The following is a 26043-nucleotide window of genomic DNA, read 5'->3' on the forward strand; positions in this document are numbered from 1 at the left end:
GCAAGAGGCAACACACTCTCTTTACCTTTGAGGCTTGGAGTGGCTGGTCCCTCTGTCTGAAATCCTCTTCTGCCCACTTCATCTGGCTACCTCCCACTCAGACTTCAGATCTCCATTGAAATCTTCCCTGGGGTCTTGAGCTTAAGCTAAGCACCCCCTGGCTTCTACAGCAAGTGGACTCACTCCCACTGAAGGACACGCCACCCCGTACCATCTGTGTGTGTTAAACCAGCAACTCTGCAGGCAGGGACCACAGCTGAAATCTCTGTCCGATAACTACAGGATGATGAATGGGTAATTGAGGGGAGGGAGAGATGGCGACGGGATGAATGGGTGGGTGGATGGTTGAATGAAGAACTGACTCCAGCATCCCCTCCCCTCCTTCCCAGCACTCCTGTCTGTGCCAGCCTGCTCCGTGCCTGCTCATCACTCCCTCGGTCTGAACGGTCTTCCCGTACACCTTCCGGAATCTAACACATCTCTCAGTGCCTCCTTCAAGCTCTCCATCTTCCAGAAAATCTCCCAACCACCCCCAGAAACTTCTTTTTGCCCTATTCTCTGGCTTCTTTGACCTCTAAGTGACCCTGTGGCCCCGTTTCCCAAGGTCCTGACTGGTCTCGGACACCTCACTGGGAGAGTCCTATGGCCCTGGCCAGATGGCTGGCTCCTGAGCCTGAGCTGTTCAACTTCTGGTCCAGTCAACCTGAGGGGCTCAACACCTCCTTCCAGGCCAGTGATTCTTGGTGGGGGTGGGCTGCAGCCTACCAGCATTGCCAGCCAGGGGGGAGGTATAGACTTGAAGTGTCACCAGGATATCCTAATTCACTGTCCTATGTGAGACGGGGACTCTGAGGACCACAGACCTCAAAGGCAGCCATACAATACAAGTCTAATTAGATGAAGCCACACTTGACCAATGCCTCCCTTGCTCGCCCTTCCCACCCACCCTGAGCACAGGGCAGATGCAGGGCTGCTCCATTGATGGGTCCTACAGGTGGGCAGGGCGTTTACCGAACTGCCTCCTCCGATCAAGAGGACAAGGACCGAAGGATAGATGAGGCTCTCTCCCCCAGCAGAGAGAAATCTACCCTTATGCCCCCTTCAGTCTATCTGTCCAGCAGGCCAGCTCAGTACAGAGAGCCGAGGACAAGCCATGAGGGAGACTTCCTCCCCTAGGTCCAGGGGCCACCACACCAGACAGATGTTCGTTCCCAGGGCAGAGCTGGGGGAAGGGTTGAGCTCCCCCGGCCACCTCAGTAGTCCTGTTACCAGTAGCCCCACGGACCCCCACCTCCCCCAGCAGGGTACAGTCGGAGGACCTCTGGACCTTCAGATCCTGGCTCCTCAAGGAGCTGCAGGCAGGGGCAGCCAGGCGTGCTGGGAGGGCTCCATTGTCTGCCTGCCCCACCCAGCTCGTTAGGAACAACATGTTGCTCTAATTACACTTCCCAGGAAAAACAGTGTTTTAAATTAAGGCCTTGGGGGAGGGAAAGGGGGATGGGGGACCACTGGGTTTATTTTCCTGATTGCAAAACACCAAAATTTTCCTTCTAGTGGATCTGGGGGTGCGGGAGAGTACCTTGTGTACATCTCAGACTAAAAGCCATACCCTGGAGATGGAAGGGGATAGAGTGACATCTGGTTGGCCCCCTGAGCCCTCCGCGAAAACAGCCACGGAGCCTGCAGTCCCTTCCACTAGGGCATCCCCTGCCTGCCCTGCAGCAAGACAGAAGCGGCAGAACCAAGGGTAATGCCCCGAACCACGCCCCCTTCAATGGTCAGGTCTGCAAGCCCCAGCTCCCGCCTACAGCGTCCCCAGGTCCCCAGGTGGGATCTCCTTCTGCACATGCTCCATATCCTCGGGGGCCCCCGGCTGTTAAGGAAACAGCCATCACCTCTTCTGCTGCCCTTGTGGGTGTGGGTGTGTGTTTGTGTGTGCGCGCACACGCGTGTGTGTGTGTTCTTGCGCGTGTGCACACTCGCACACACTCACACGTGCATGTGCACAATGTCCAATTCTCAGGAAATCTAAAATTGCAGTTTCTTTGAATTCATTCCCCTTGGCAGCATGGACCGCCTTTGTTCTCCAGACAAAAAGGAAAAGAAACGAGACAGAGGGCTCAGAAGAGGCGGGGAGAAGGAGGGAGAGAAGGAGCTGGAGGCCAAGGAGCAAACCGAGGAAGAGGGAAACAGGAAGGGAGAGCGGAAGAGGAGAAGGCGAACAAGGCTCAGGAAGGGGGGAGATTCTTACTCTACCCTGACAGAAAGACAGACTGGGCAGCTGGGGAAGGAAGTCCTCCCCTCATGCATGCTCTCTGCAAGGACCCAGGTCTCCCAGACGTCACCAAAGCCTCAAAGACACAGGGCAAGAGTCCCGATTCCCCCCACTGGAGCTCCCAGAGAGGACTGCTCCAGACGGGCATAAAGCCTGGGGGGAGGAGAAATCATGTCACCCAACAAAGTGGTCCCAGCCCAAGGCACTGCCACCTAGGCCCCCCCACTGCAGCCCCTTCTGCCAATCCCGCCTTCAGATGCTAGCTCAGTGTCACCTCTTCCAGGAAGCCATCCCCACAGTCCTCCATCCGCTCTGGGAGCCATCAGCACAGCATGGGCAGATGTCATTCCCGGACACTCTGTCTCCCACACAGGCATGGGATACACTGGCCAGAGGCACTCCCCACCAGAAAGGCCATCCCTAAACCATCCTTCAGAGTCACAGAAGCCTCTTACCTGGTCCTGCCCCTGGCTCCCCAACCCACACCCGCCGGTGGCCACACAGTTTCCTAACAAAGCCATCTGCCCTGTCTGCTCCCAGACTTTTGAAGGCTCCCGTGGCCAGCGGCCCAGAATCGAAGCTGCCAGCGTGCCTTCTCACAGCCCTCAGGGAGAGCTTGTGCACTCTTCACGGGGACCAGGCTGGGAGCCTGGAGGGGGCCTAGCGGGGGGATACAAGGCAGGAGCTTGGCCACAGCAAAGACGGAAGACTCTGCTAAGGCCTCGGGCTTCCTGCAGGCCCCGCAGCTGCAGCTGGACTGACCTGTCCCTGGGGATTCTGGAAACCACATAGGACCCAGGACCTCGGCATGAGGCTTAGCCTTCAAGTGCACGGAAAGTGGCCCAGCCATGGAGCCCCAGGTCTGGGGTCGGGGCCCCTAAGAATAAGGGGGTCCACAAGATCATCTTCTGGGGTCATTCCCTAGACCGGCTGTTACTCCATTCATCCTGCTGGGCCTCGGACGCTTTGAACCTGCTGACTCAGCCCCGCCCCGCCCCATGCCCAGCAGACCCCCAAGATGAGCTCTGCTCTGGCCCTGCAGACCCATACCCCACCTCAGTCTGTGGCTTGGCTGGCTCTGCAGCAGGACACTTGGCCCTCTCTGGGGTCTGCCCCAAAGCGGCAAATTTTGATTTGCTTCCTGACAATGAGACCACAGCCAGATCCCTGCTCTCGGAATCTGAGCCTTCACTGTTACATATTACAAATCCAGTTATTAAGGACTTTAGCTTTTTTTAATAACTCATCCCTGGGCTGGGTCTTCTTCAGAGCAGGCTGTGGGTTTTGGCCACAAAGTGCTCTCAATCAAGAGAAAGGGCTCCGTGCTGCTTCCCTGGACAGGACTCTGCTCCCCTTTCCAAATCAGCAGTCTTTCACAACTGTGGCCAGAAGCAGGAGGCTGCCTGTCAGGCACAATTATGGCCAGCTCACTTGGCAGACCCCACCTCGGTCTCAGAGCAAAAGGAAGTGAGGTAAGGGGCGCGGGGCCTGCGGATCCCACATCCTGACCCTGCACTTCAAGTCCAAATTGCACTGAAAATGTCAAATGGTGTCCGCTCCCAGCCTGGGGATTCCCTGATGGCAGGAAGTGGCTGCCCTTTTCCCAACCCATCTGACCAGGGTTCTCCTTCCTGTCTCCCTGCCCAGGCCTCAGCCCCTGCTCCCTCCTGAGGACCTGCTCACAGATGTGCAGGAGGCCATAGGGGAACGTGCTCCTCATCCCTCATGGCAAAGGATATAGCCTTACTTCCTCTGGAAGCAAACCCTAATCTTCTTCCAGAACCTAGGAATCCCCAACCCCACCGGCCCCTAAAGCAGCCAGGCCCTAAACTGGTGCTTGGCCCCCTCAGCCAAAGGCACGTTCCCCATTTTCCTGCAACAGTGTCTGGCTAATGCTACCTTCACCAGAAAGGCTTCCTTGACTACTCTGGCCCCTTATGAACATTTTATTCTTGAAAACACGCCACCTGGTACTCAGCCAGACGAGGCTCTATTTCTGCCAGGAGCTCTGGGTGAATCCGGCCTCCAACAGGGCAGCAAGCCGTCTGGGGCCAGAATCACGCCAGGATATACCCCAGGCAGCCCTGGGTCTGCACAGAGTGTGGGGAATGAAATCTAGTCAGGTCCCTAAATGGCAGATGCCCACTGGGGCACCAGGAACCCAGATGGCTCTGGGGCACTTGCCCAGAGGCGGGCCTTCTCCTTCCCTCTGTCCCTGCCCACGCACCCCAGCCACAGGTCACAGCTACAAGGGTCCAGCTCACCTCATCCAGGATTCCTGATGTATCCTGCACCTAGGGCGCACCATGGGATGTTCCATGTCCAGGAGATCGGCAGAAGGAAGAGAGGAGGGGGGGTGGGTAAAAGTTTAGCATTAGTGACAAGGAGCACTAGGCTGGGGCAGAGATCAGCACACCAGATTGTCACCCTCAGAGAAGCCAACAGAAACCGCCTCCCATCAAGGGTCAGGGCGAGGTGTTCCAGCCAGGCCTTCCACGTGGCTCCTGAGAAGGAAGGTGTGATGGGGTGTCGATGCAGAGACTGGTGGGAGAGGCCAAAGCATAAACCTAGAGCCCAGGCGTCTCTGGAGGGGACGGGAGAAAGGGAAGTGACAGGTGGTGGGAAGGGTCCTAGACCCTGCGCTGCAGCCCCAGGAAGCAGCCAGGCCTGAACCCCCGCCCCCGCCCAAGCTGCTGTTTCTGCTGGAGCACGTGGACCTGGGAGAGGCAAGGAGAAACAACCCAGATCCCCAGAGGCTGGCAGGCCCGAGAGCAGGAGTTAGGACTGGACAGGAGAGAGAGGGGAAGACAAGCCAGGGCGGGGAGCGCGGGAGAAGCAGAGGGTGGAGTGGGGGGCCGGGGGCAAAGGAGGGCCTGCAGGGTAAGAACTGTCTGGAAATTGTGCAGGCTGCCTCGTAAGGGGGGAGGCATCCAAACACAGCCTGAATGACTGCTTCAAGCTGCAGCTGAGCCTGGCGGAGAAGAGTACTTCCCAAATCGAATTAGCAGGGGTGCCAGTAAAGGGTCTGTATTTTCTACCATGACCCCCACATGAGAAGAAAGGGGAGCAGGGAGCAGGGAATGGAGTCCCCACCACTAGCAGAGGGAGGAAAACCAGGTCATGGTGGAAACCAGGAACTGGGGAAGAGCTTGGGGACTGAACATGCCTCGGAGCCCCTGGAGGGCTCGTGCATACCTGGGGGAGGGAGGGCTGCCCGGTGCCCTCAGGGTGCACTTCAGTCGGTTTGAAGTGGGGCCCAAGACTCAGCATTTCCTACCACACACCAACGGTTTTCAGTCCCAGCTGCACCTTAAAATCCCCGGGGCAGCACCAAAGGCCACCAGGGCCTGGGTCACTCCCCCAAGAGGTGGCGTTTTGTTTGGTCTGTGGTGCAGCCTGAGCACTGGTGATTTCTCAAGCTGCCCAAGGGAGTCTAATAGGCCACCCTGCTGAGGGACACTGGTCTGGGTGGCCATGAGGTCATTTCATTCTGGGAGTCTGTGATTCTCGGACTTCTCAGGGAAGAAGGGCAGGAAAGGCCAGAGCTGTGCAGGGACCCCAGCCCCTGTTCACTCTGCCCCATGGTCCTTCCTCTGCTTGAAGGCAGGATAGTGATGGTGAATGCCTGATCGCCCTTCCCAGCCCGGGGTGGGGTGGGGTGCTGCAAGCCAGAAGGATGGCAATCGGTTAAAGATTTAAAGGCAAGAGAAAGACTTACCTCAAAACCAGGAATATGGTGAATGGCCGGCTAGGGTGCAGAAAAAAGAGAGCTTCAGTCAGGTGCCTGTCACCCAAGGCCCCAGCATCCTGCTTTCTGCCCTGGCCAGGCAAACACATTTCCCACCATAAAATGACACTCATGGAATGTATCAGTGATCAGACAGTGCAGGGGTTTGCAGACTCTATTTCCTGGAGGCCTAGGGACTCTTCAGAGGAGGGTGGAGGTGGTGGGCGACTGCAAAGGGAAGCTGGGTTGGTGGTATGTGGTGCCCCCCTCCAGACACCTCACCCGGAGTAGCCCCATTTCTATCTGGCCTACCTATGGAGGTTCACACCACAGTAAGAGCAAGTTTGGAGAGATGGCTGTAAACCCAAATGCCCTATTTCAGAGCAGGGAAGTGGCTGGCCCTGGGTCACACAGCTAGGCCATGGCAGAGGCAGGACTAGAACAGAGGTCCTGCCTGTACCTGTCCGTGGAGATGCCCCCATCACACTTAAGCCCCCCCAAACCAGATCACAGAGGTCCAACTCCCAGAAACCACTTCAAGTTATGACCCAGGGAAAAATATAGCCAATGACCAATGACCAGAAGGATTCAGGCATTCTAGCACAGTCCAGATTCCAACACTCTCCTTAATAGTGAGAGCACATTGTGCTGGGGTTCAGAAAAGATGGGCAAAGCCAACCCTCAGCAAGAGGCCTGACAGCGAGTGGCTGTTCAGTGTTCCCCACTGACTGCAGGCCCACAGTCAGGGAAGAAGGATATATTGCAGTCCCCTCTCCTCCACTGGGGATCCCCTCCCTGTGCCCCCCATTTTCCCCCACTATGGATGTACTCCCTGCCTAGGCCTCCTGGATCTGGATATGAACCAGCCTCACCTTCTCTCTCTGGATGAGCTCAAAAGAGGCCAGCAGCTCGCCTGCCGGCTGGCTGCCCCTAATCAGCGGGAACCAGGCCAGCCGGGGCATCCGTTCCAGACTGGGCTGACACATGCAGCGTCCCATAAACTCATCTGCACCCTAGACCGGGCATGGAGAAAGAAGAGTCAGCATTTCCCAGTCCAGGGCTCCAAGTGGCCTCAGAGCAATCACCAGAACTATATCTGGCCTCCTGAACTAGAAAGGGACTCAGGAGTCAGGGCAGCCCCCTGGGGCAGAATGCTGCACTCTGCCCCCTGCTTAGAAGAATATAGGGACAACATGCAAGTAACCTCTGACCACCATTGCTAGATTTGAATTCCCATCGTGGTCAAAAATCCCTCTGTATGTCTAACTAGCCTTCACCTTGATTGAATTTAATCAGGCTCTGAGCTTCTTTGAGACCACAGCAATAGCCCCCTAGCATTTCCCTAAACCCCCTCAGCACAGGAGGTGTTTGACATTTCCAAGGGTTTTGCGTCTCCTTTAAATCCCCCCACTTTCTAGCTGGGGAAACTGATCAAATTCAATGAGTCTTGTTAAAATGATGTTTGATCTTATCAATCATGCTCAGGCACCTTCCATGGCTCCCACTCCCTGGAGGATAGAGCCCACATCTCCTCTGGCATGGAAGGCCCCCCACTGGAGCCCGCTGGCCTCTCCTGCCCTGCCTCATTCTCTCCGCACAACCCCTACTCCAGTCGGCTGGCCTCTGCTGCCCTCTCAGCCCCTGGCCCTCACATGGGCCACTTCCCCCAGCCGCCCTGCCCTCTGCCCATCTCCGCCATCCCCCACAGCCCTGCCCAAGTGTGGCCCCCTGGCGTGGCCCCCATGACCTCACTGGCCTGTGACTCCAGCCTTGGGATTAGCTTCCCCAAGGGGGCAGCAGCAGGACCGGGGTCTCAGCCAGATGGTGCTGCAGGCCTTCCAAGCCCCGGTGCGTCGCCCAAGGCCCTCATCTGGAGAGATCCGAGCAGAACTGGGAGGGACCAGTGTCTGCAGTCATGCCACTGCTGGGGACGTCCCCAAGGGCCACTCCAGAGTGGCCAGCACCTCCTGCATGAATGCCTACGCGGCAGGTAATAGTCCAGCATCAACCACTCAGTGTGGACAGCAGCATGGTGCTGGGAGAGGTCCCGGATGCCCCTCTGGCCCGGTGTTGCCCCATTAGTTGCAGGTCATGGAGAGGTGGTGGGGAGGGGAGCCTGGGCAGCCAGGCCAGCAGGAGGAGCTCGAGACAATGGGTGTTTGCCAACAGGTACAGAGTCATCTGACTATGTTAACAATGCACACAGCCTCTGCTCTCCCCCAGGACCCTAGAGCTCAACCACCCAGAAGAAGCCATGGCTCTTCTCCCCCTGGGATCCTCTTAGACCCTGGCCTGCTGGAGAGAGACAGGGTCAGAGCAACACTTGCAAAAGAGGAGGTGGGATGCTACTGGAAGAAAGACGGTGTGCTTGCCAGCCTCCTGCCCCCTCCCCCCAGTATTAGCACTTACACCTGCTCCCCTGCCCAGTCCCCTGGCCCAGCACATCCTGGTCCTCCTGCCTCTCTCTTCTTCCTGCCCCAAAGGTGCCAGGCCCTGTGCTCTTCCCCAGACAGTCCCAAATAGACTCTTGCTCCAGGTGCTCATTCCCCTCCCAGAGCCAAGGGAAGAGCTCTTAGGTGGGCCTCCCCAGCTCAGGCCTGCCATTGCCTACCGCCAGCTGGCCCCCTCCACCCAGTGGGACACCCTAAATAGCATCACCTTGCCCCACCCCCTGGTTACCACACCTTCCCAGGGCACCTGACATCCAGCCATGGCAACTCTTTCTGGAAACATCTTCCAAACCCTGTTCCTCCCCTTTTATCCACTGCCACCCTACCCAAACCAGGCCGGGCCCCTCTGCCAAACATCTGTCAGCCAACCCAGTCTCTGCCTTCTCTCTTCTTTTCAAAATGTTGCTCAACCCCCTCACTCCCTTCTCCCCTGGCCTTGTACTCCTTTCTCCTCCTTCCCAGCCTGCCCTCTGCTCTCCTCAGTCTCCCCTTGCCCCATGCTGTGCTGGAACGCCCCTCTGCCTGGCCCTAACACCCCAATCGTGTTTCCTTCAGGGCCTGGGTCTTCCCCACAGCCTTCCCTCAAGTGCCAGCCCCGGGCTATCTCTCCCTCCTGGCCATCTAGAGCTGCGCTGTCCAGTACCTGAGGCAATTCACATATAAAGTTTAATTAATCAAGACTAAAAATGAAAAGGGAGTTTCTCGGTTGCGCTAGCCACTTTTCAGCTGCTCAACGGCCACCTGTGGTGAGTGGCTCCCATTCTGAACAGCACAGCCACAGAGCTTGGCCGGCACGACCGGAGGTTCTGCTGGACAGCTCTGGACGAGGGCCTTGCCTGTGCCGCCGCAGGGGTCTCTGCTCGGCGGGGCCTTCTCGGCTCCCACCTGCACAGGGAACACCAAGTGCCGGCCACTCCGCCCAGCACAGGAGCGCTCCATAACTGTGGAGTCAACGCAGCTCTCAGATGGGGAGAGAGGGCTCCTGGCCTGGGGCCTCAGAAGCAAGTTAGAGGCAGAGAAACCCTCTCCCTGCCGTAAGCACAGCACACGTGTGAGCAATCCCTTTTTAATTGCTCTAGGATAGTTTTAAGGGCTCCGTAGCCTGTGGGGCCAGGGGAGAGGCCAGGCCCTCCTGTGGGGTCTCCTCCCCGTGGGGTCCTCCCCGTCCCCCACGCCCCGGCTCCTGGAGGGCGTGGGCAGCGAGGGGCCGAGGGAGGAAGGCAGGCTGACTCACGTAGGTGTCATGGTCATACAGCTCCACCACAATACTAGGCGGACGCTCAGCGACGCTGGCCGGCTCCCCGAAGATCTCAATCTCATAGAAGATGAGCGTCTGGTCCCAGGTGGGGTTCAGAGTGTTCTTCACCACTGCCGTCTTCTGGCTCTGGTGCAGGAAGGACACTATGGCGTAGGGGTCTGGGGGGGCCAGGCACAGGGAAGGGGCGGGCAGGACACAGCACAGACCGTGAGAGTTGTCTGCTCAAGAGTCCTGTGGGCCACAGAGCTGGAGCAGAGCCGTGGCTCCTGCCCTGGAGCAACAATCTACAGGTCAGAGCCCATTTCCCCAGTGCCCCCCACCCCCACACCCAGCCCCAGCCCTCTCTAAGGCCAGCTGGTGGGCCACAGTGGAGAAATGGAGCCGAGGCCCAGGAGAGCGGGCTCTGGGCTACTTCCTGGGCTGGCCACCAGGGGCCAGGTCCTGCTAGACGAAGTGGATGTCCAGATGGTGCATTCCTTTATTCACCCAGCGAGCATTAATTGAGTGCCTTCTGCATGCCAGGCCAAGAGCTAGGTGCTAGGGGCTGAGAATATAATTGGAGCAACACCCTAGTCCACACAAGCAACCATCAAACTACAATTGGGATCAGCGCTTTGAAGAGTGACTCTAAGTCGCAGTGGCGTATGAGAGAGGGGGGTCTATCTTCCTAGAGGAAGGGTGAGTACAGCAGCTGTGCGCTCAGACCGGGGTGCCTAGGCCTGCCTTTCAGCAAGCCCACGCCGGCAGCCACGTGGACAACAAACAGCCTGGAGGGGGCAGGACCAGTTCCGAGGCCTCTCCAGGGATTCAGGTGGAGATGGTGGTGCTCGGATGGGCAAGCGCACCAGAGGGAAGCCCATGGACTCCAGAGCTGTTCAGCAGTGGGTCATGTGACAGGATCCCTAAGGTCCCTACAGCTCCCTACTGCCCCAAACCGTTGTGCAGCCTGTCTGCCCCAGCCACGCCTGGAGGGGGGGAGAAGCCCACCCACTAGTCATTCCCCCCGCCTGCTCCCAAAGGGAAGTTAGTGTCACTAGAGGAGATTCGATGGCCATGGCTCTCAAATGTGAGCATGCAGCCGAATCACCTAGAAGGCTTTACCCAGACTGCTGGGCCCTACCCCCAGAGACGTGTTCATCAGGTCTGGGATGGGGCCTGAGAATTTGCATTTCTAACAAGTTCCCAGACGGCACAGGTGCTGTCCTCCAGGGCCACACTTGGGGAACCAGTGCAGGAGAAAGGCCTATGGAACTGAGTGCACGTAATCTGGGACAGGGGCAAAGGGCTTGGAGGAGGGGCTCCTCCAACTTCTCCCACGAGGATATCAGAGCCGAGCAGGGTCCAGTTTGCTGCCATTTTGTAAGACTCACAGTGCCAGATGCTGAAGGACAAGCAAGTCCAGAGATGCAGGAACCTGGCAGCTGGATGCTAGATGTCTGGGAGGGCTGAGCCCAACTGCCCTCACATGTACTCTCCACCCTTGGCCCCCGCTCCAGCCTGCAGCACCCTGCCTCCTCGAGCCTCCCAGTTTAGCCCCAGCTGTGTGACCCTAGACCCTAGACCCTCAGTGCTAGAGGTCCGGTGCTGGGATGTCCAACTGTAATCCTGGGACTGGGATGGGGAGACAGCAGTTCCTCAGAAAGGGAGGGCAGCAGGATGGTTCCTTGGCCTAAAGGAGACCAAATGGCACACTATGGCCATTGTACAGGAGGTGGCAGAGAGTGACCCTAGAAGAGGCGGGAAGGTTGGGGAGGACTCCCAGCAAGAGATGGGGGGAGTAGGGTCCAAGATTCTGATTGTTGGCCATTGGCTAATTTTAAGGGTGGGGGAGATCTAAGCTAGGAGGCAGATGCCATGGGCACTCAATGGCTGAATAATGTTGGGTTTGGCTAACAGGAGGTAGCCGCCAGCATGGAACCAGGCTTCAGGCACAAAAGCCACAGTAGAGTCAATCCTGGAGGGCTTCCTGAAGGAATCTGGTTTTGAACCTGATTCGGGGGGTAGAAGAGGGCAGTGCAAGGCCCTTGACAGGGAAAGGGGCAGAGGAGACATGCCCACCCGTCTTGCCACCCCCATCTGGTGGAAACCTCCCTGACACGGGGCTCCCCCTTCCATGCACCAGCCCTGCTAGGGCTGGCCCCAAGCACTTCCCCTCCTGCCCCTGGCAGGGCCCAACGGCGTCTGTGCATTTAATGAAACCGTCTGGCTGTGATACCATCAGCTCCAAGCTCGGCAGAGAACCTCTCCCTGGTTCCAGTAAGGGAAAGAGGGCGCGTTCCGATAAATAAAACCATATTAGAGAGCCGGCGAAAAAGCCCCTTTTGTTCCAACCCCCCATGCTTCCCAACGCTTTGTTTTTATAAGCGCCGGGGCCCCAGACCGAGCGCGTTTACACAAAGATCACAATTGCACATTGTAGCGGCTGTGAACGCTGTATTGGTGTTGGCAGCACCCCCCACGCTGCCCCCACCCCAAGCCGACTCCTTCCAGCAGCCCCAGCAGCCCAAGCAATGAGCTCAGCGCTGGGGGAACGGGGAGGGGGTGGCTTTCAAACAAAAATCACCCAGACCCACACACGCGCCCCGCCCGCCCAGGGGAGGAAAAAACACACAACAAAGGCATTGTAAAGAGCAGGCCTGGAGGCCTGGGGCCTCAGACACTGGGCTACTGTGTGCTGGGGCCCGGCTTCTCCCCCCACAGGGCCCAGCCCCTCCAAAAAAAAGAAACAAGGGGGGCGGGGGTGTTGCTGAAGCAAGGTGGTCAGATGAGGGAAAGCCAGACAGACGCACAGACACATCCCTTTTCCTGGAAAGCCCAGAGGAGGCGGCAGCCGATCCCAAGGAGAGGTGGAGGGGAAGGTAAGGGGCTGGTTCTTCTCTGCCCACTCCAGCCTAGCACTCTTCCCAGGGCCACTCCCATAGAAGAGGGGCAGCATTGGCCTTTGAGCCTCACCCACCAAGCCACACAGAGCTGAAGGGGAAAGTGGCTGGACTGGAGCTCTCTGGGGACCATTAGCGCCCTAGGCAGCTCCAGCTGTGAACACACATGGTTCTATGGGATGCCATCACCTCGAGAGGCCCCAGGCAGGTGGTTCTTTTGCTGGACCTGAGCTCTGCTGCTCAGACCTTCCTAGAGTTTTCCTAGACCTTAACAATACACTAAGCCCTCCTCCTAGGCCCTCCCACCTTCCCAGCTCAGACCACCGGGATAGGAGACAGGGCAGGCAGCATCATCCCACTCATCAGAAGAAAGAGCTGTGCCCCATGAAGACAAAGTTACTAGCCCATGCTCACATGTGACCAGGGCTAGACCCCCTGACTCCCAGTCTAGTGCTCTGTCCACCATGCCATGCTCTTTGGGAAAGAACCCTTAAGAGAGAGGGGAGTAGTGCAAATGAAAACTACAATATAGCAATTTTTCCTATTAAATTAAGAAAAATTGTTTGGAATTATAAAACCCAGTGTTGGCAAATATTTGATGAAATAGGTACTCTCCTTTATTGCTGGAAGCAATTCAGGAAAGCAACTGGGCAGTATGCCCTAAAAAAACATAAAAATGTTTATACCTTGCTTCCTATATTCCTGGGAATCATCCAAATTAGCCAAAAAGCTGTATGTACAGAGATGTTCACTCCAGCATTATTTGTAATCCAGCATTCATTCACTCTGTAATTATTGACTGACCAGCACGTGATGGGTAAGCACAGTACTAGGGATACGAAAATGAAGAAGACACAATCTAGGCTCTCAAGATCATGACCACTGGTTGGAAATGGTAACTATAGGGCAGTTATAATCCAAGGTGATGTGCAACTTACTCAGGGAATGAATACGGTGCTGGGGGCGGGGGATACCCCACAGAGCCTGGCGGTATCAAGTCAGTCATCCCAAAGGGGGTCTCCTACCCTGAGTCTCCAGAATAAGGAGTAACCAAGGCACACCAAGGGAAAGGGGGCATGCTAGACATCTAGCATGGCATGCACGAAGACACCAAAGAGCATGGGCTTTTGGGAAACAGCAAGTAGTTGGTCTGGCTGAGGGGAAGAAGGGAGCACCCAGGGCAGTGGGGATGAAAGAGGGAGGAGGACATAGGGCAGCTCACAAAGGTCCCAGATCCGAGCTGAGCAATCTGGACTGAATCCTACAGATCAGTGTTTCCCAAAATGTGTGCTTCATAAACGTGAGTTCTCTGGGGAGCTAGTGAGTGCTTAAACACGTCAAAGAGGCTCCTTTCCTGCAGCCATCCCAAAGCCTCTCAATGCCACTGTGCATTGTAAATCTGGAAGCATGCAGTGTTCCCCAGTCTCCCTTGCCCAGGAACCCTGTCTAAGTGGAGCATTTCACAAGCCTCCAATGCACTTTGGAAAACAGCTCCATGAGCTCAACAGGAGAATTCCCCCAGCCAGAGCCAACCTTAACAGAAAGCCATGCTTCAAGAGGGAGTGGGCCACAACTGGAGTCCAGACATAGTAAGCCCCAAAGCAAGAGGTCCCCAGCTCCACCCAAGACAGAGTCTGGATCGGGGTGAAAACTAAAGCACTCTCCCCACTGAGGTGACCTCACTGTGGCCTGCCCTGGAGTAACACCTCTCAGGACCACCTTCCTGGCACACATCTTTGATCTCCCAGGAACCATGAAGCCAACGAAGAGGGCACAGGACCTTCTGCTGTCTTTTTTTTTTTTTTTTTTTTTTTTTGAGACAGAGAGAATGAGAGACAGAGAGCATGAGAGGGAGGAGGGTCAGAGGGAGAAGCAGACTCCCTGCCGAGCAGGGAGCCCGATGCGGGACTCGATCCTGGGACTCCAGGATCGTGACCTGAGCCGAAGGCAGTCGCTTAACCAACTGAGCCACCCAGGCGCCCCGACCTTCTGCTGTCTTAACAGATACCCCACTCTGGTAAATTAGTAACTTGGCATCTAGTCTACTTACCACCTCTCATTTACTCGGTTAACCAAGGCAGGCCCCCTGAGCCCACTGACCTGTGAGACCCTCCAAGAGGAGTTTCTGACTCCCCCAGGCTAAGGGCCGTCTTCTGATACGTAGCGACCTCACAACAGAGCTGCCCATGGGTTGTCCGTCTTAATGGGAGCTCTGTAAGCAGAGCCTATGTTTCCCTCAAACCACAGCTCTGGCTCCCAGCTAGAGGAGGGAGCAAAGCAGAATGCCCTGGGGAACAGCTTGGCAAAGCAGACAGGTTCCTTCCTGATTTCCTTTAAGAAATATCAGTCTCCAATAAAGAGCAGCTCAGCTCAGACTGTGGTTTGAGGAATCGATGCTGCCCATTAGATACAGTGTGGAGGACATACAGTGATTTCTAAGTCCTCCAGCATCATATCTTTTCCATTCAAATGGAATTCAGTGCATACTATGGATGCTCACCGAGTAGGGGCAACCCCAACCCAGTATCAAAGAGAAGTCATTTGAATTAAGCATCAATTTACATTTCTTAATGCCTAATTGCTACCCAGGCCACGCAGCCTCACAACCACAAGCCACACACATCCTTCCAGTGTCTGGAGAATTGAGGCTGGCTATATATTCAAACCCCACCTGAGGCTGAGCCCTCAGGCAGCCTGGACAGAACATCTCCACAAGCCTCCCTTTCCTGCCTGAGTTTAATATTATTCAACAAGTGTTTCCTAGGCAGGTCTTGTGTGTCCCATCCCCCCCCCCAAACCCTTGGCCAGAGAGAAGGAAGCAGACATGGCCCCAGCCTTTGGGCAGCCCCAAGACCCACCCCTCAGGGGACAAGTGAGGAGCGCAGCTCGGGGCCATGGGAGCCCACTGCTGCAGGAAAGGCCCAGAGCACCACAGGTCAGAGTCAAAGGAGCACCTTCTGGAAGAAAGCCCTCCCTGCCCCAGACACTCAGCAGGCAGGCTGGAGGATGATCCCAGCAACAGATGCTGCGCTAGACCCTCCCCTGGCCCCAGACATTCCGGATTCACACATGAGTTTCCTCTGAGAAGTGCCAGCCGGTGGCCACGCACAGACTCCGGCCGCCAGCCGCCCCAGGGTCAGTGCCAGCGGAGAAATTGCTTTGGTTTAGGGTTTGGGAGTGAAAATAAACACTCTGGGTTTTATAGGTTCACCCATGTTGGCAGCTGGTCAATCAGGCCTTTCATTCAGAAGCCAGCGGCCTCTGAGGAAGCCCTGGGCAGTGCCCTCAAAGCTCAAGGGATGTTTATCTGGGGGAGGGGGTGGGGCTGGGATGGAAAGTGTGACATCTCCCGCAGGCCAGCACCAGGCTGACCCTGCCTGTGGTCCCCGGGGGTGCGTGCCGCCTCCCAGCACGGGTTCCTTGGGACAAGGGGCTCCCTCCCTGCAGCGTCCTCAGCCAGCCCAGCCCAAGGAGGACAAAGGCCCCCCACTCCTCGCCACGTGCCCACACAAGCCCGCCGCCTGCACCCCTACCTCTCACACCCCACCAAGGAAGAAGCAAGGCTGTGGATGATGAGTCCACCTCTTGTCTCTCGGCATACATTCCAATGGTCAGCAAGCATTCTGACAGGTTCCCAGCAAGGGCCAGGTGCACATATCCACCCCTGGTCCACCAGTCCCTGCATGTGGGTTTTGCATATGCTTTTCAGAGGGTGCGTCAGGACCCAGGACCCAAAGCACAGAAGAGAAATTGCTCCATCTACCATGTGCCTGGCTGCCCAGGGCTGGAAAACAGGTCACTGAGAGGAGAGAGTGCGGGGGAAACACAGCTGCTGGGCGTGAGGCATGAGGGTGGTCCCCCACGTTGGGGAGGAGCAGGGCCCAGAGGAGGACAGGCAGGTGGCTATGAGCTACAGTGCCATCCTAGGAACAGAAGGTCACTGTCACAGAAGAATTCACTTCTACTCAAGTAAGTAGAAAGCACTTGGAGAGTGGTATGTCACTTGTCAGCTACTGGACCTCAAGCAATTTAGTTAAGCTATCTGCGTCTCTGTCTCCTCACCTGTAAAATGGGGACGTGAAACTCCTACCTCACAGGAGAGATATGAGGGTCACATGCACCAAGGCCAGTAAAATGCCCGGGCTCACAGTGAGAACTCAGTCAGTGTTCGTTCTTTAGACCAAGTGCAGGTTCAAGGACAAGACAAAGCCCCTTCCTGGAGGAGCTCACAGTCATAGTGGGAAAGACAGACAGCAATTGATCTGCGCAGGGGTCAGGGCTCTGAGAGAGGTGTTGGTGGGGCGCTGGCCAAGTGTCAAGGAAGGACCAACCATCTGGGCTTGGGGTGGAGTCAGAGCATCTGGGCTGGGTCTTAAAGAATGAGTAGGAGTTTGCTGGGTTAAAAGTAGGGAGGGAATGCATTCTAGGCAGAGAAAACACTGAGCACAAAGGCCAGGAAGAGCTCCACAAACATTGACAAAAGTTGGTGAGGCCAGAACTAATCGTTAGAGGTGAACTAGGGAAAGATGCACCTGGCAAGGTCCACGGGGGTCCGATCCACAAAGGAGCCGTCTGCCAGGCTGAGAGCTGGGGATTTCTCTCCCAGGGTCTACTTTGGAAATCAGAGTAGTGACATGACCAGATGTCTCTGAGGCAGTACGGAAGGTGAGGGGGGCCAGGACATGAGAAGGGGTGAGGCCAGTTCTCGGGAACATCTCCAAGAGAGATTCAGAAGCCAGAATCCACAGGACTGGATGACTGATGGTTTCCAAACTGAGAGACAATAGACATGTGCTAATGAGACGCCAGGACCAAGGTAGGCAAGGAGGGGAGGGCTGGATCGGGGGAGGGAGACACAAGGAGTTCCGTTTGGACGGGAGAACTGAGGAGCCAGTGAGGCATCCAGGGGGAGATGCCTAAGACGTGGCTGGACTCAAGGGGCTCCCATGAACTAAAGGCCTGGAAGCTTCTCTGATATGGGTGGTCCATGGAGCCAGGGAAGGTGAGGGCACCCCAGTGCCTGGAGAAGGGGACACAGACAGACCGTCAGGACCATCAGACTTAGAGGGCTGGGGACCCCTGAGTTGGAGCAGGTAGAGCTGCAGCAGGAGGCTGCAGGAGACCCCAGAGAGAGAAGCATCCTGGGGGTCAAGGCCAGAGGGGCTTTCAGGAGATGATGGTCAACAAAGCCAGACCCTGCAGAAGGGTCAAGCAGGCCACCTGAGAACCAGAAAGCACAGTGACCCTGGCAACGCCAGCCACTTCCACAAATCCCACAAACACAGCCACAGCTCCCACGCACAGGAGAAGCCTGGGCCACGTTCTCGAAGGCCTGTTGGCTCAGCAACGAGCTCTCAATCCCTGGTCCCTGGATCCCCTCCCACCTACCAGAAAAAGAGTCCTTGTCCATCGAGGGCAGGTCCCGAGCCTGGTACATATAGCAGCGTAGGTGGTAACGGTTCCCATCTGCACCAAGGAAGAAACAGAGATGCCAAGTGAGGGGCTCGGGGTGGCTAAGAGCTGTGGCTGGGCTAAGGGGAGAATCTACCCTAGGGAGGGCAATAGATGAAGGGTCTGAGCCATAGAAAAGGCACATGTCACACTTTGCGGGAGTGAGCCGCTCACAGGATCAGAACAGACCGCAGCTCAAAGGTAGACACCTGAGTGTCGTGTCCTTGGGCCTGGTGAGAGCTGGGGAGAAGGGGATGGAGGAGAAGCCAAATAAATGATGGGGGCAGCCAGAATGCACAGGGCCTTGAACGCCTGATCAGAAGCAGAGAGTTGATGCACACACCTCACGTAGATGGATGTGCACATGTGCACACAAATGCACATGCATAAGACGCTGACCCACCACAAAGCACGTAGACTCAATTCTCCCTAGTCCCCCATAGACACCTGACCATATAACCCCATACAAACAAGCATAAGGTTATACACCCGTCCACATCACCCTTATAGACACCTCCAAGCGTCACTTACAATCAAAGATGCAGGAAATCGTGGGTCTGTTCACGCCAAAGTTCAAGGTGGACACGGACATGGAATCTTCACTCCTGTCATCTACCACGCCGCCCTAGAGACACAGAGCTGGTCATGACCAATCCTGACCTCAGAGCCGGGGGGTGGGGAGCGCCAGGGAGACGGGCGCAGAGAGTTAGGTGCCCGGGTCAGGAGACCTCTAGACAACACTCCTCGGCTGCTGAAAGCTGGGCCATCAGCCTCTCATTTTACTCTAGTGTGGCCCATCCCCCTACAGCATCCCCACACTCCACTGTCAAGTCCACAGGGAAATTGTTCTCCCTCTCTCGTGGAGACCAGACACACCAGAATGGAATTCTGAGTGATTCTGGTCCAAGAGGTTAGAGCCTGATAGAAGGAAGGACTCTAGGGGAGAGAATCCAATGCGGATTTTCCTGCTGGGATGAGTTAAGAGAAGCCAAATCTGGAGGCCCCAGGCCACCATCTCTGTCCAGGCCCTGCGTATCTGGACACTGGGTCCTAGCTCTGGGAAAAGCTACACTGTATCATCACCACCTCTCATCAGCCCCCACTGAGCTGAGGGAGGAAGAGGGTGCAGGCTGTGGCCAGGACAGGGACAGAAGCAAGAGGCAAGGCAGGTGTGCCCTCAGGCTCAGAAGCCCGTCTGTCAGTGTACTGCCCATCAAACTAGCCAGTAAGTCCCCTCACTTTGTCTTCATTCGCACTGGGTTCTAACCGCTGGGCCATACTCCAGCTTCCTTGGGCCAGATGCCTACCTCCCAGGTGTATCCAGCGCCACCTCTGCCCCTCATTGGCGTCCTGCATGGTTTGGGGAGGCTCAGGGACCCAGCAGGGATCAAGGCCCCCACAAGAATAGGAAATGTGCTGGTTACTTCACAGCCCAGCCTCCAGACTTGGCTTTCTTGGCAAGCCCACCAACATGCTATGGCCCAGAGCCCAGCAGAGGGACTGGGAGAGGTGGGCAGTGTTCCCATCCTGTCCATTCCCTCTGCAGCCAGTCTGAGAGATTTCTCCAGGTCCCTAGCCTCTCTCTCCCCGACTGTCACCTGCCCCACCCCCTTGCCCAGTTCCTGTTCCCAACACACAAGCACACACACCCTTGTATGTGAATGGAAACTCTGGCCTCACCACCAATGGCCTGTTCATCTGGCCCGGGCCCACCCAGGGTGGTCACTTGCCAGGACTTTCCACCCTGCCACCTGGCCACAACCATCTCCCAGGAATCTCAACCTCTCCTACAGGCCTAGTGCCTCCAAATAGAAGACGCATGGCCACTTCCGCATCCTCCTCTCCAAGCCACGCCCACCCTCAGGGCCCAGTCCCAGACCCCTGGTCAGAGAAGCCTCCCTGGGTGCCTGCCTTCCCACTGTTGATCTGCCCACACCCAGAGCCAGAACCAGCATCACTACCCAGAGCCCAAATCCTTTGCTGGCCCTCAATACCTGAGGGGTCCTGATCAGACCTCAGGTGACCTGCGCCATTTTCCCATTCAACACCAGGGCTTCCCTCCCACAAACCCAGCCCTCAGTTTTAGGCAGGCCATGCTCCTCGAAGCTGGCCAAGACTCACACCTGCTCCATCACAAGCTCTTGCTGTTCCCTAGTCAGAAGTGCCATTGATCATCCCAATCCCCCCCATCTTCAGGGTATCTTAGGACACCCAGGGAAAGCCTGCCCTGGTCACTCTGGGTTAACATAGAAATGCATCCTAAAGGTGGGCCAGGTCTTCCTCTGCTCCATTCCTGCAAAAGGGCTCATAAAACACGCATGCAGGAAAAATGTGTTTATCTGCTCTTCCAGCAGTCTCACCAAGGTCCAGCTTCAACCAGTAGTCTCTGGCTCCCACCACAAGACACCCCCACAAGGACCCCCTTCCTCTGACAACAACTTCAACACAAGCTCTAGAACCAGATTGCTGGGGCTCCAATTCTGGTCCTGCCATTTATTGGCTGTGTGACTTTGGGCAGCTTGCTTAACCTCTCTGAACCAGTCTCTGTAAATTTGGAATAATTCTACAGTATCTATCTCAGAGAGTTGCTATGATTGTTAAGGAGATACATTACATGTTGTTCTTAGCACACCCCCTGGCACATAATAAATGCTCAATAAATGTTTGCTAGTAATGATCTTAATGAGAGAAATAAGGCACAGATGGGGCAGGGGCAGGGTAGGTCATAAACTATAAAGCTTGCAATTATTCTCAGGGGTAGTATTCATATACCTCATATTTGTTCAAAATTATTCCAGAAGCTGGAAAAGTGGACATTTCAGGAGCCACAGCCCTGGGCAGAAATCAAAAGCAATCAATCAAGCAATCAGTCTCTCAAAACACACACACACACACACACGGGAAAGCAGGATAAGAGGGGTGCCATACTATAGACAGGGAAAGACCCAAAAGCCACCACACCTGAGCTGTCTCCTGAGCAGGTGTGGACCCTGGGCATCCTGGGTTCCCCCCAGAAAAGGCATTTGGCCCGGCCATGCTACACTGGCATCCCGCCAGAACATGCACCACGTCCAGCAGCTCACGGCTCCCAGTTTCAGGATCTGCAAGGCCGCACATAGGGCTGGACCTGGGGGGCCCAGCAGGCCACCCCAGGCGTGAGGTGTAGGACGCCAAGGAAAGCAGATCAGAACACTGGAAACAGGGCTTGGTCAGCCCTCCGTGCAACAACCCGTAGCACGTGCAGCCCAGGGCACCTTGGTTGGGGGGGAGGGGGTCCAGCCGGAGGCAGGGCGGAAGGCCTAGGACCCTGTGGCCCCTCCACCTCAGCTGACAACACACTCATGCCCCCATGAGTCGGGCGCTAAGGTGAGCGAAGGGAAGGAAGCTGCGCCCCATAATGCCTTTGCCCCCTCCCAGTACCTGCAGGGACCTCCGTGCTCGCTGCTGGCTGCCAGTGCACATTCCCACTCACCTCGCACCTCCTCCAGATGGCCTCCCCTAGCCGCCTCCCAGAAGCACCACTCCCACCAAAACGCCTCTGTCTGGGGCTTTGGCAGCAATTTCTGGGTCTCTGTCCAAGGGCAGTCTGCCCTCCTGTGATCAGAAAAGGTGTCCCCCTCCCTGGGATTTCCACGAAGGCAGGCGCCAGGTATCTCAGGCCTAGCTCAGTGTTTGGCCCACAGCAGGCCCTGGCCCTGAGAAATAATGTCCTTCCGAGGGAGGAACCAGTGTCCCCTTGGGGAAGGCCCCTCACACTGCCTGGGCTTTTCCACCTGTCCTGCCTCCAGAATGGGGGATCCACAGGGCTCTCCGCACCCCACAGCCCCCAACCTGCCCCCCAAGTATGGACCTGCCTCCTCCTTCCCTTCCCCCAGCTCAAAATGACAGATGGGGCTTACTGAGAAGAAGCTGGGAGAACTAGGAGCCCTCCTGAGGACACCCACTAAGTTCAGTCCCTCCCAGTGGAGCCCTGGCCCTGTAACCGCCCTGGTTCCCAGCCTGGGCAGAATTCTACCCACACCACTGGCCGATGTCTTCCTATCCTCCAGCCCACTGACCTTCGCAGGGGAGGCTGGGCTCTGCATGCTTCCTCTTCAGATCCTGGGAGCAGACGGGGAGGTCAGCTCTCCCTCCCAGCCCAGCTGTGGCCTCTGAATTGAGTCTCCAGCAGTCTGGACGCCCCCAAACACCCCCATCCCTGATGACTTTCATGCTCAACCCAGCTGAAACCCTCTGGGGACCCCTTTCTTGCCCCCCAGGCGTCTTGCACGTTGGTCTCTCTGCCCCTTTCTTTCCCTTCTTTTTCCTAGGTGTCTAGCCTCTTCCTCAAGATCTCTGTGCAAGGATGAGTAAGCCCCCCACCCAGGTGCTTCCACGGTGCCCTGAATCTCCTCTTACCACATCTAGCACCCACCCCCACCATTGACCCGTCTGTGCCCTCCCACTGAGAGCTCTGGGAGGTTTCTGTCATACGCCCAGCTCTGCCCACACACAGCAGGTGCTCAGTACACACCTGGAGAGCGGTGAACGAAAGAAGGTCACCTCAGGAGAGAGCAACAGTGTGAGCTAGGGGCATAGCTAGTGAAGAAGGCCAGCCTGTCACCCAGGTCCGGGGATCAGTCTGTACAATAACAGATAATCCCATGTCACACTTCCTTCACTCTGAGGTACATTTTGGTTTTCAAGTGTAGACATGCAAGGGTCACACTCTGGAACTTCTCTCAAAGCAAACAATGAAGCCCCATGAAAATCTGGTTTGGAAGCTTCTGGAAGGTCCCTGCTTCCTGTCAGTCCTTCCCTCTGTCTTGTGCATTGTTGGGTATTTAGCAGCATCCCTGGTCTTGACCCATTAGATCCCCATAGCTTCCTGACCCTTTAATTGTGACCACCAAAAATATCTTTAGACATTGTCAAATGTCCCCTGAGGGACGGGGTGGGGGATAGAAATTGCCCCCAGTGGAAACCCACTGGTGAAAACTGAATGCAGTGAGGTGCCCCCGCCCCGCCCTTGGCAGGTTCCTATAGCACGTAAGCAGCACTCAGTAAGCGGTGCTGGTGGTGTCAGTTTCAATCTTTCAACTCTCCATTCTCGTGCTACAGCAACACCTTCCCCCTTTCATCTCTTTTTTCTTTAGATCTGGAACCCATTCTCTTCTTTCTGCCTCAGGGTCTTTGCACAGGCTGTTCTCGCCACCTTGAATGCCCTCCCAGGTGAGCTAACTTGAGCTCTTCCCTCAGTCACCACTGAGGCCTGGATACTGCTGTGGCAGCCATGCCTTCAGCAGCAGCCCCTGCTCAGCCTCTCCTAGCTCTCTCCTGCATCCATCTCTCCATGTGTGTGGGCAAGGCACACATGCTCCTCTCTCCCCTGCGCCTAGCCCAGCATCAGGCACTTAGTAGTCATCCAATGAAGATTTGTCACAGAAAATGAATCACCAGCATTCCCTGCCCTCAGCCACGTGGGCAGCGTTCGGGCCTCGAGTCTCAGGGGAAGGGTCAGGAAAATGCACATCAAACAAGCACCCTCCTTCCCTCAGGGGGCTCAGAGTAAGATGTTACTACAGAAAGAGCAAGGGATATGGTTTCAGCACCCTGCCCCCCGCCCCCGTGGGGCCATCTCTGGGGTGGAACAGAATGGGGTGGACCCTCGGAAGGTCCCACTCGGGAAAGCTTCCTGGAGGAGGGGAAAGAGGAGTGTTGGCACAAGGGGAGCAGCAATGTGCTGGATGCCTGCGCCCCTAGAGCTCAGGGGAAGACTCAGTGAAAGGGGCAAAGTTGGGGCAGGGCAAGCTAGGAGAGGAAGGCTGGCTTGTTTCTGCTCTCGCTCGGAGCCCTGGGCAGAGAGAGCCAGGCTGCAGCGGCAGCTGATGCCTTGCTTTCTGTCCCCCCTTTCCCCCCACCAACTCCACGCACTCGCTCTTCCCCAGCCCCACCAGGCCCCGGGCATTGGGTTTCCCACAGCCACATTCCTGCCTCCATAGCTCATGCCGATGCGACTCCCAGACTGTGGTCTGTGGCCACACACTCCATCTTGGGGCTAGCTGTGTAAGGGATCCTGCCGGTCGCCCAGGGGACTGGGCAGCATCCAACCCGCCGCTGCCCGGCTGGCGGCCATGGCTCCCGGGAAGAGCCTGAGCTTAGGAGTGCAAGAAATTCTCTCCCTCCCAGATGGTGCAGGGCTGCCCCCAGGGGTCCCCAGAGCCAGTGGCCAAACCCACCTTATCTGCTGAGGACTCCTGCCCCGGGGCCTTGGTGTGGCCACCACACCAGGAGAAGGTGGGCAGGTTCTGGGAAAAGCAGCAGCCTACAAAGGGAAGGGAACCCCACGGCCCACCTAAATTGGGTCCAAGACCAAGCACCAGACCGCTATCGTGTCTGAAATTCCCCCTGTCCCACTGGTTGTCTGTCACACACACACCTCCTCCCTTCGGCAATGGTGCGACACCTCATCCATACGGGGCCCAGAGATCTGGCTCAGGATCTATAACCCAGAGGCAGGACGGAGGATGAAGGGGCAAGACCAGCGGTGGATGCAGCAAGAAGACAGGCTGAGCAGAGGGTCCCCGGGGCTGAGCAGGCAGAGGACAGAGCCTCCGCAGCCAGACCATGATGGTCAGGAAGGAAACAACAGAGCCTCGGCAGTATCTCAGGGGGCTACTGGGACACCCTCCGTCCCATCAGAGTCAAGCAGGTGGGTCTCAGGGGCCAGTCGCCCTCCTGGCTTCCCGGGAAGGGCTCAGTTCCAGTGCCTGATGGACCCAGAGAGCGCAGGGGACAGAGCTATTGGGAAGAATGCACTGCACCACTCTGCTGCTACTATCTCTTATGTAAACAGGACCAGGGCGCCCAGAGCAGTAAGGGCTGGAGCTGGCCCGCATGGCTCAGAAGAGCAGATTAGTAAGCTTTCAGGCATATTGCAAGCTGGCTGTTAAACACGGCCATTTGTAACAACTGAATCATATAAACTTATAATTATGGAAATTTTTTTAAAAAACAGAGGTGATAAGGGCACCTGGGTGGCTCAATCAGTTATGCATCTGACTCATGATTTCGGCTCAGGTTGTGATCTCGGGGTCATGGGATCAAGCCCCACTTTGGGCTCTGTGCTGGGCGTGGCGCCTGCTTGGGATTCCCTCTCTCCCTCTCCCTCCACCCCTCCTCCACCCTCTAAAATAAATAAATAAATCTTTTTTTAAAAAGGTGATAAATACTCAAACTCATCACTTCTTAATTATTTTACGACTTTTGACTATTGTTCCGCTCCTGAGGTTATTTACATCTAATATATCTGTGGTCTGGAAATACTATATAACCACCTGCCATTGCTCGTCTCCTCCCATCTCCACTCAGCGATGTCACATTGCTAGCTCGAAATCGGCCACAGCGGGGATATTTACACCACGGAAACCAGCAAGTACTACAAACCAGACTGGGTTTGTTTTTTGGATTTTTTTTTTTAATTTTCTGGAGAACCAGTTATTAAACACTGACCAGCATGCCCTAGGGTGAACTGCCAGGACCTCTTCCTCACTATTGGCTTTGCTAGGACAACCAAATAACCAACAGCCACGTAGGGTAGTATGCTATAAACTCTGAACCACCCCACCGTTATCCATAGAATTTTTCTTAATGCTCGTGTGAGGAAACACCCCTAGAATCACTATGACCTGCCTTCTCTGTACCTCCGTTTGCTCATCTGTGAACTGGGAGTAGTGATAAACCCTATCTCCTAGGACTGCGGGGGGCATGAAAGGAGATAATACACAAACAGGGCAGAGGTGATGCCTGGCCCAGGCACATGCTCTAGAACGGCTGGTAAACGCTGTTCAGAGAGAGCCAGGGAGTAAATCCATTCACCTTTGCAGGGCAGCTGCCCCTGTAGCAGGACAGTAGCCACAGAATGCAGACACGAATGAGCCCAGGCACTTGCCAATAAAGCCCTGTCTACGCAAAACGGCCAAGGACAGATTAGGCTTGTAGGCTAAGGCTTGCCGACCCCTGCT

The 26043-nt window shown here is 56.2% G+C and overlaps 1 protein-coding gene across 14 annotated transcripts in view; it reads right to left on the reverse strand.

Annotated features, from left to right (window-relative positions):
• Positions 1-26043, reverse strand: part of DYSF (dysferlin) — a 205145-nt gene that overhangs the window by 70689 nt on the left and 108413 nt on the right. For all 14 annotated transcript variants that reach the window (XM_035001323.1, XM_035001319.1, XM_035001321.1 and 11 more), the window contains 6 exons: positions 18572-18665; positions 17978-18055; positions 9687-9868; positions 6875-7015; positions 5994-6023; positions 4540-4569 (listed from right to left, as the gene is read on the reverse strand). In XM_035001323.1, coding sequence (XP_034857214.1) covers positions 4540-4569; positions 5994-6023; positions 6875-7015; positions 9687-9868; positions 17978-18055; positions 18572-18665 — 555 coding nt within the window. The remainder of the gene's footprint in view (positions 1-4539; positions 4570-5993; positions 6024-6874; positions 7016-9686; positions 9869-17977; positions 18056-18571; positions 18666-26043) is intronic.

Source organism: Mirounga leonina, unplaced genomic scaffold, assembly GCF_011800145.1.
Source record: "Mirounga leonina isolate KUSES-001 unplaced genomic scaffold, KU_Mleo_1.0 Mir_125, whole genome shotgun sequence".
Lineage (NCBI taxonomy): Eukaryota > Metazoa > Chordata > Mammalia > Carnivora > Phocidae > Mirounga > Mirounga leonina.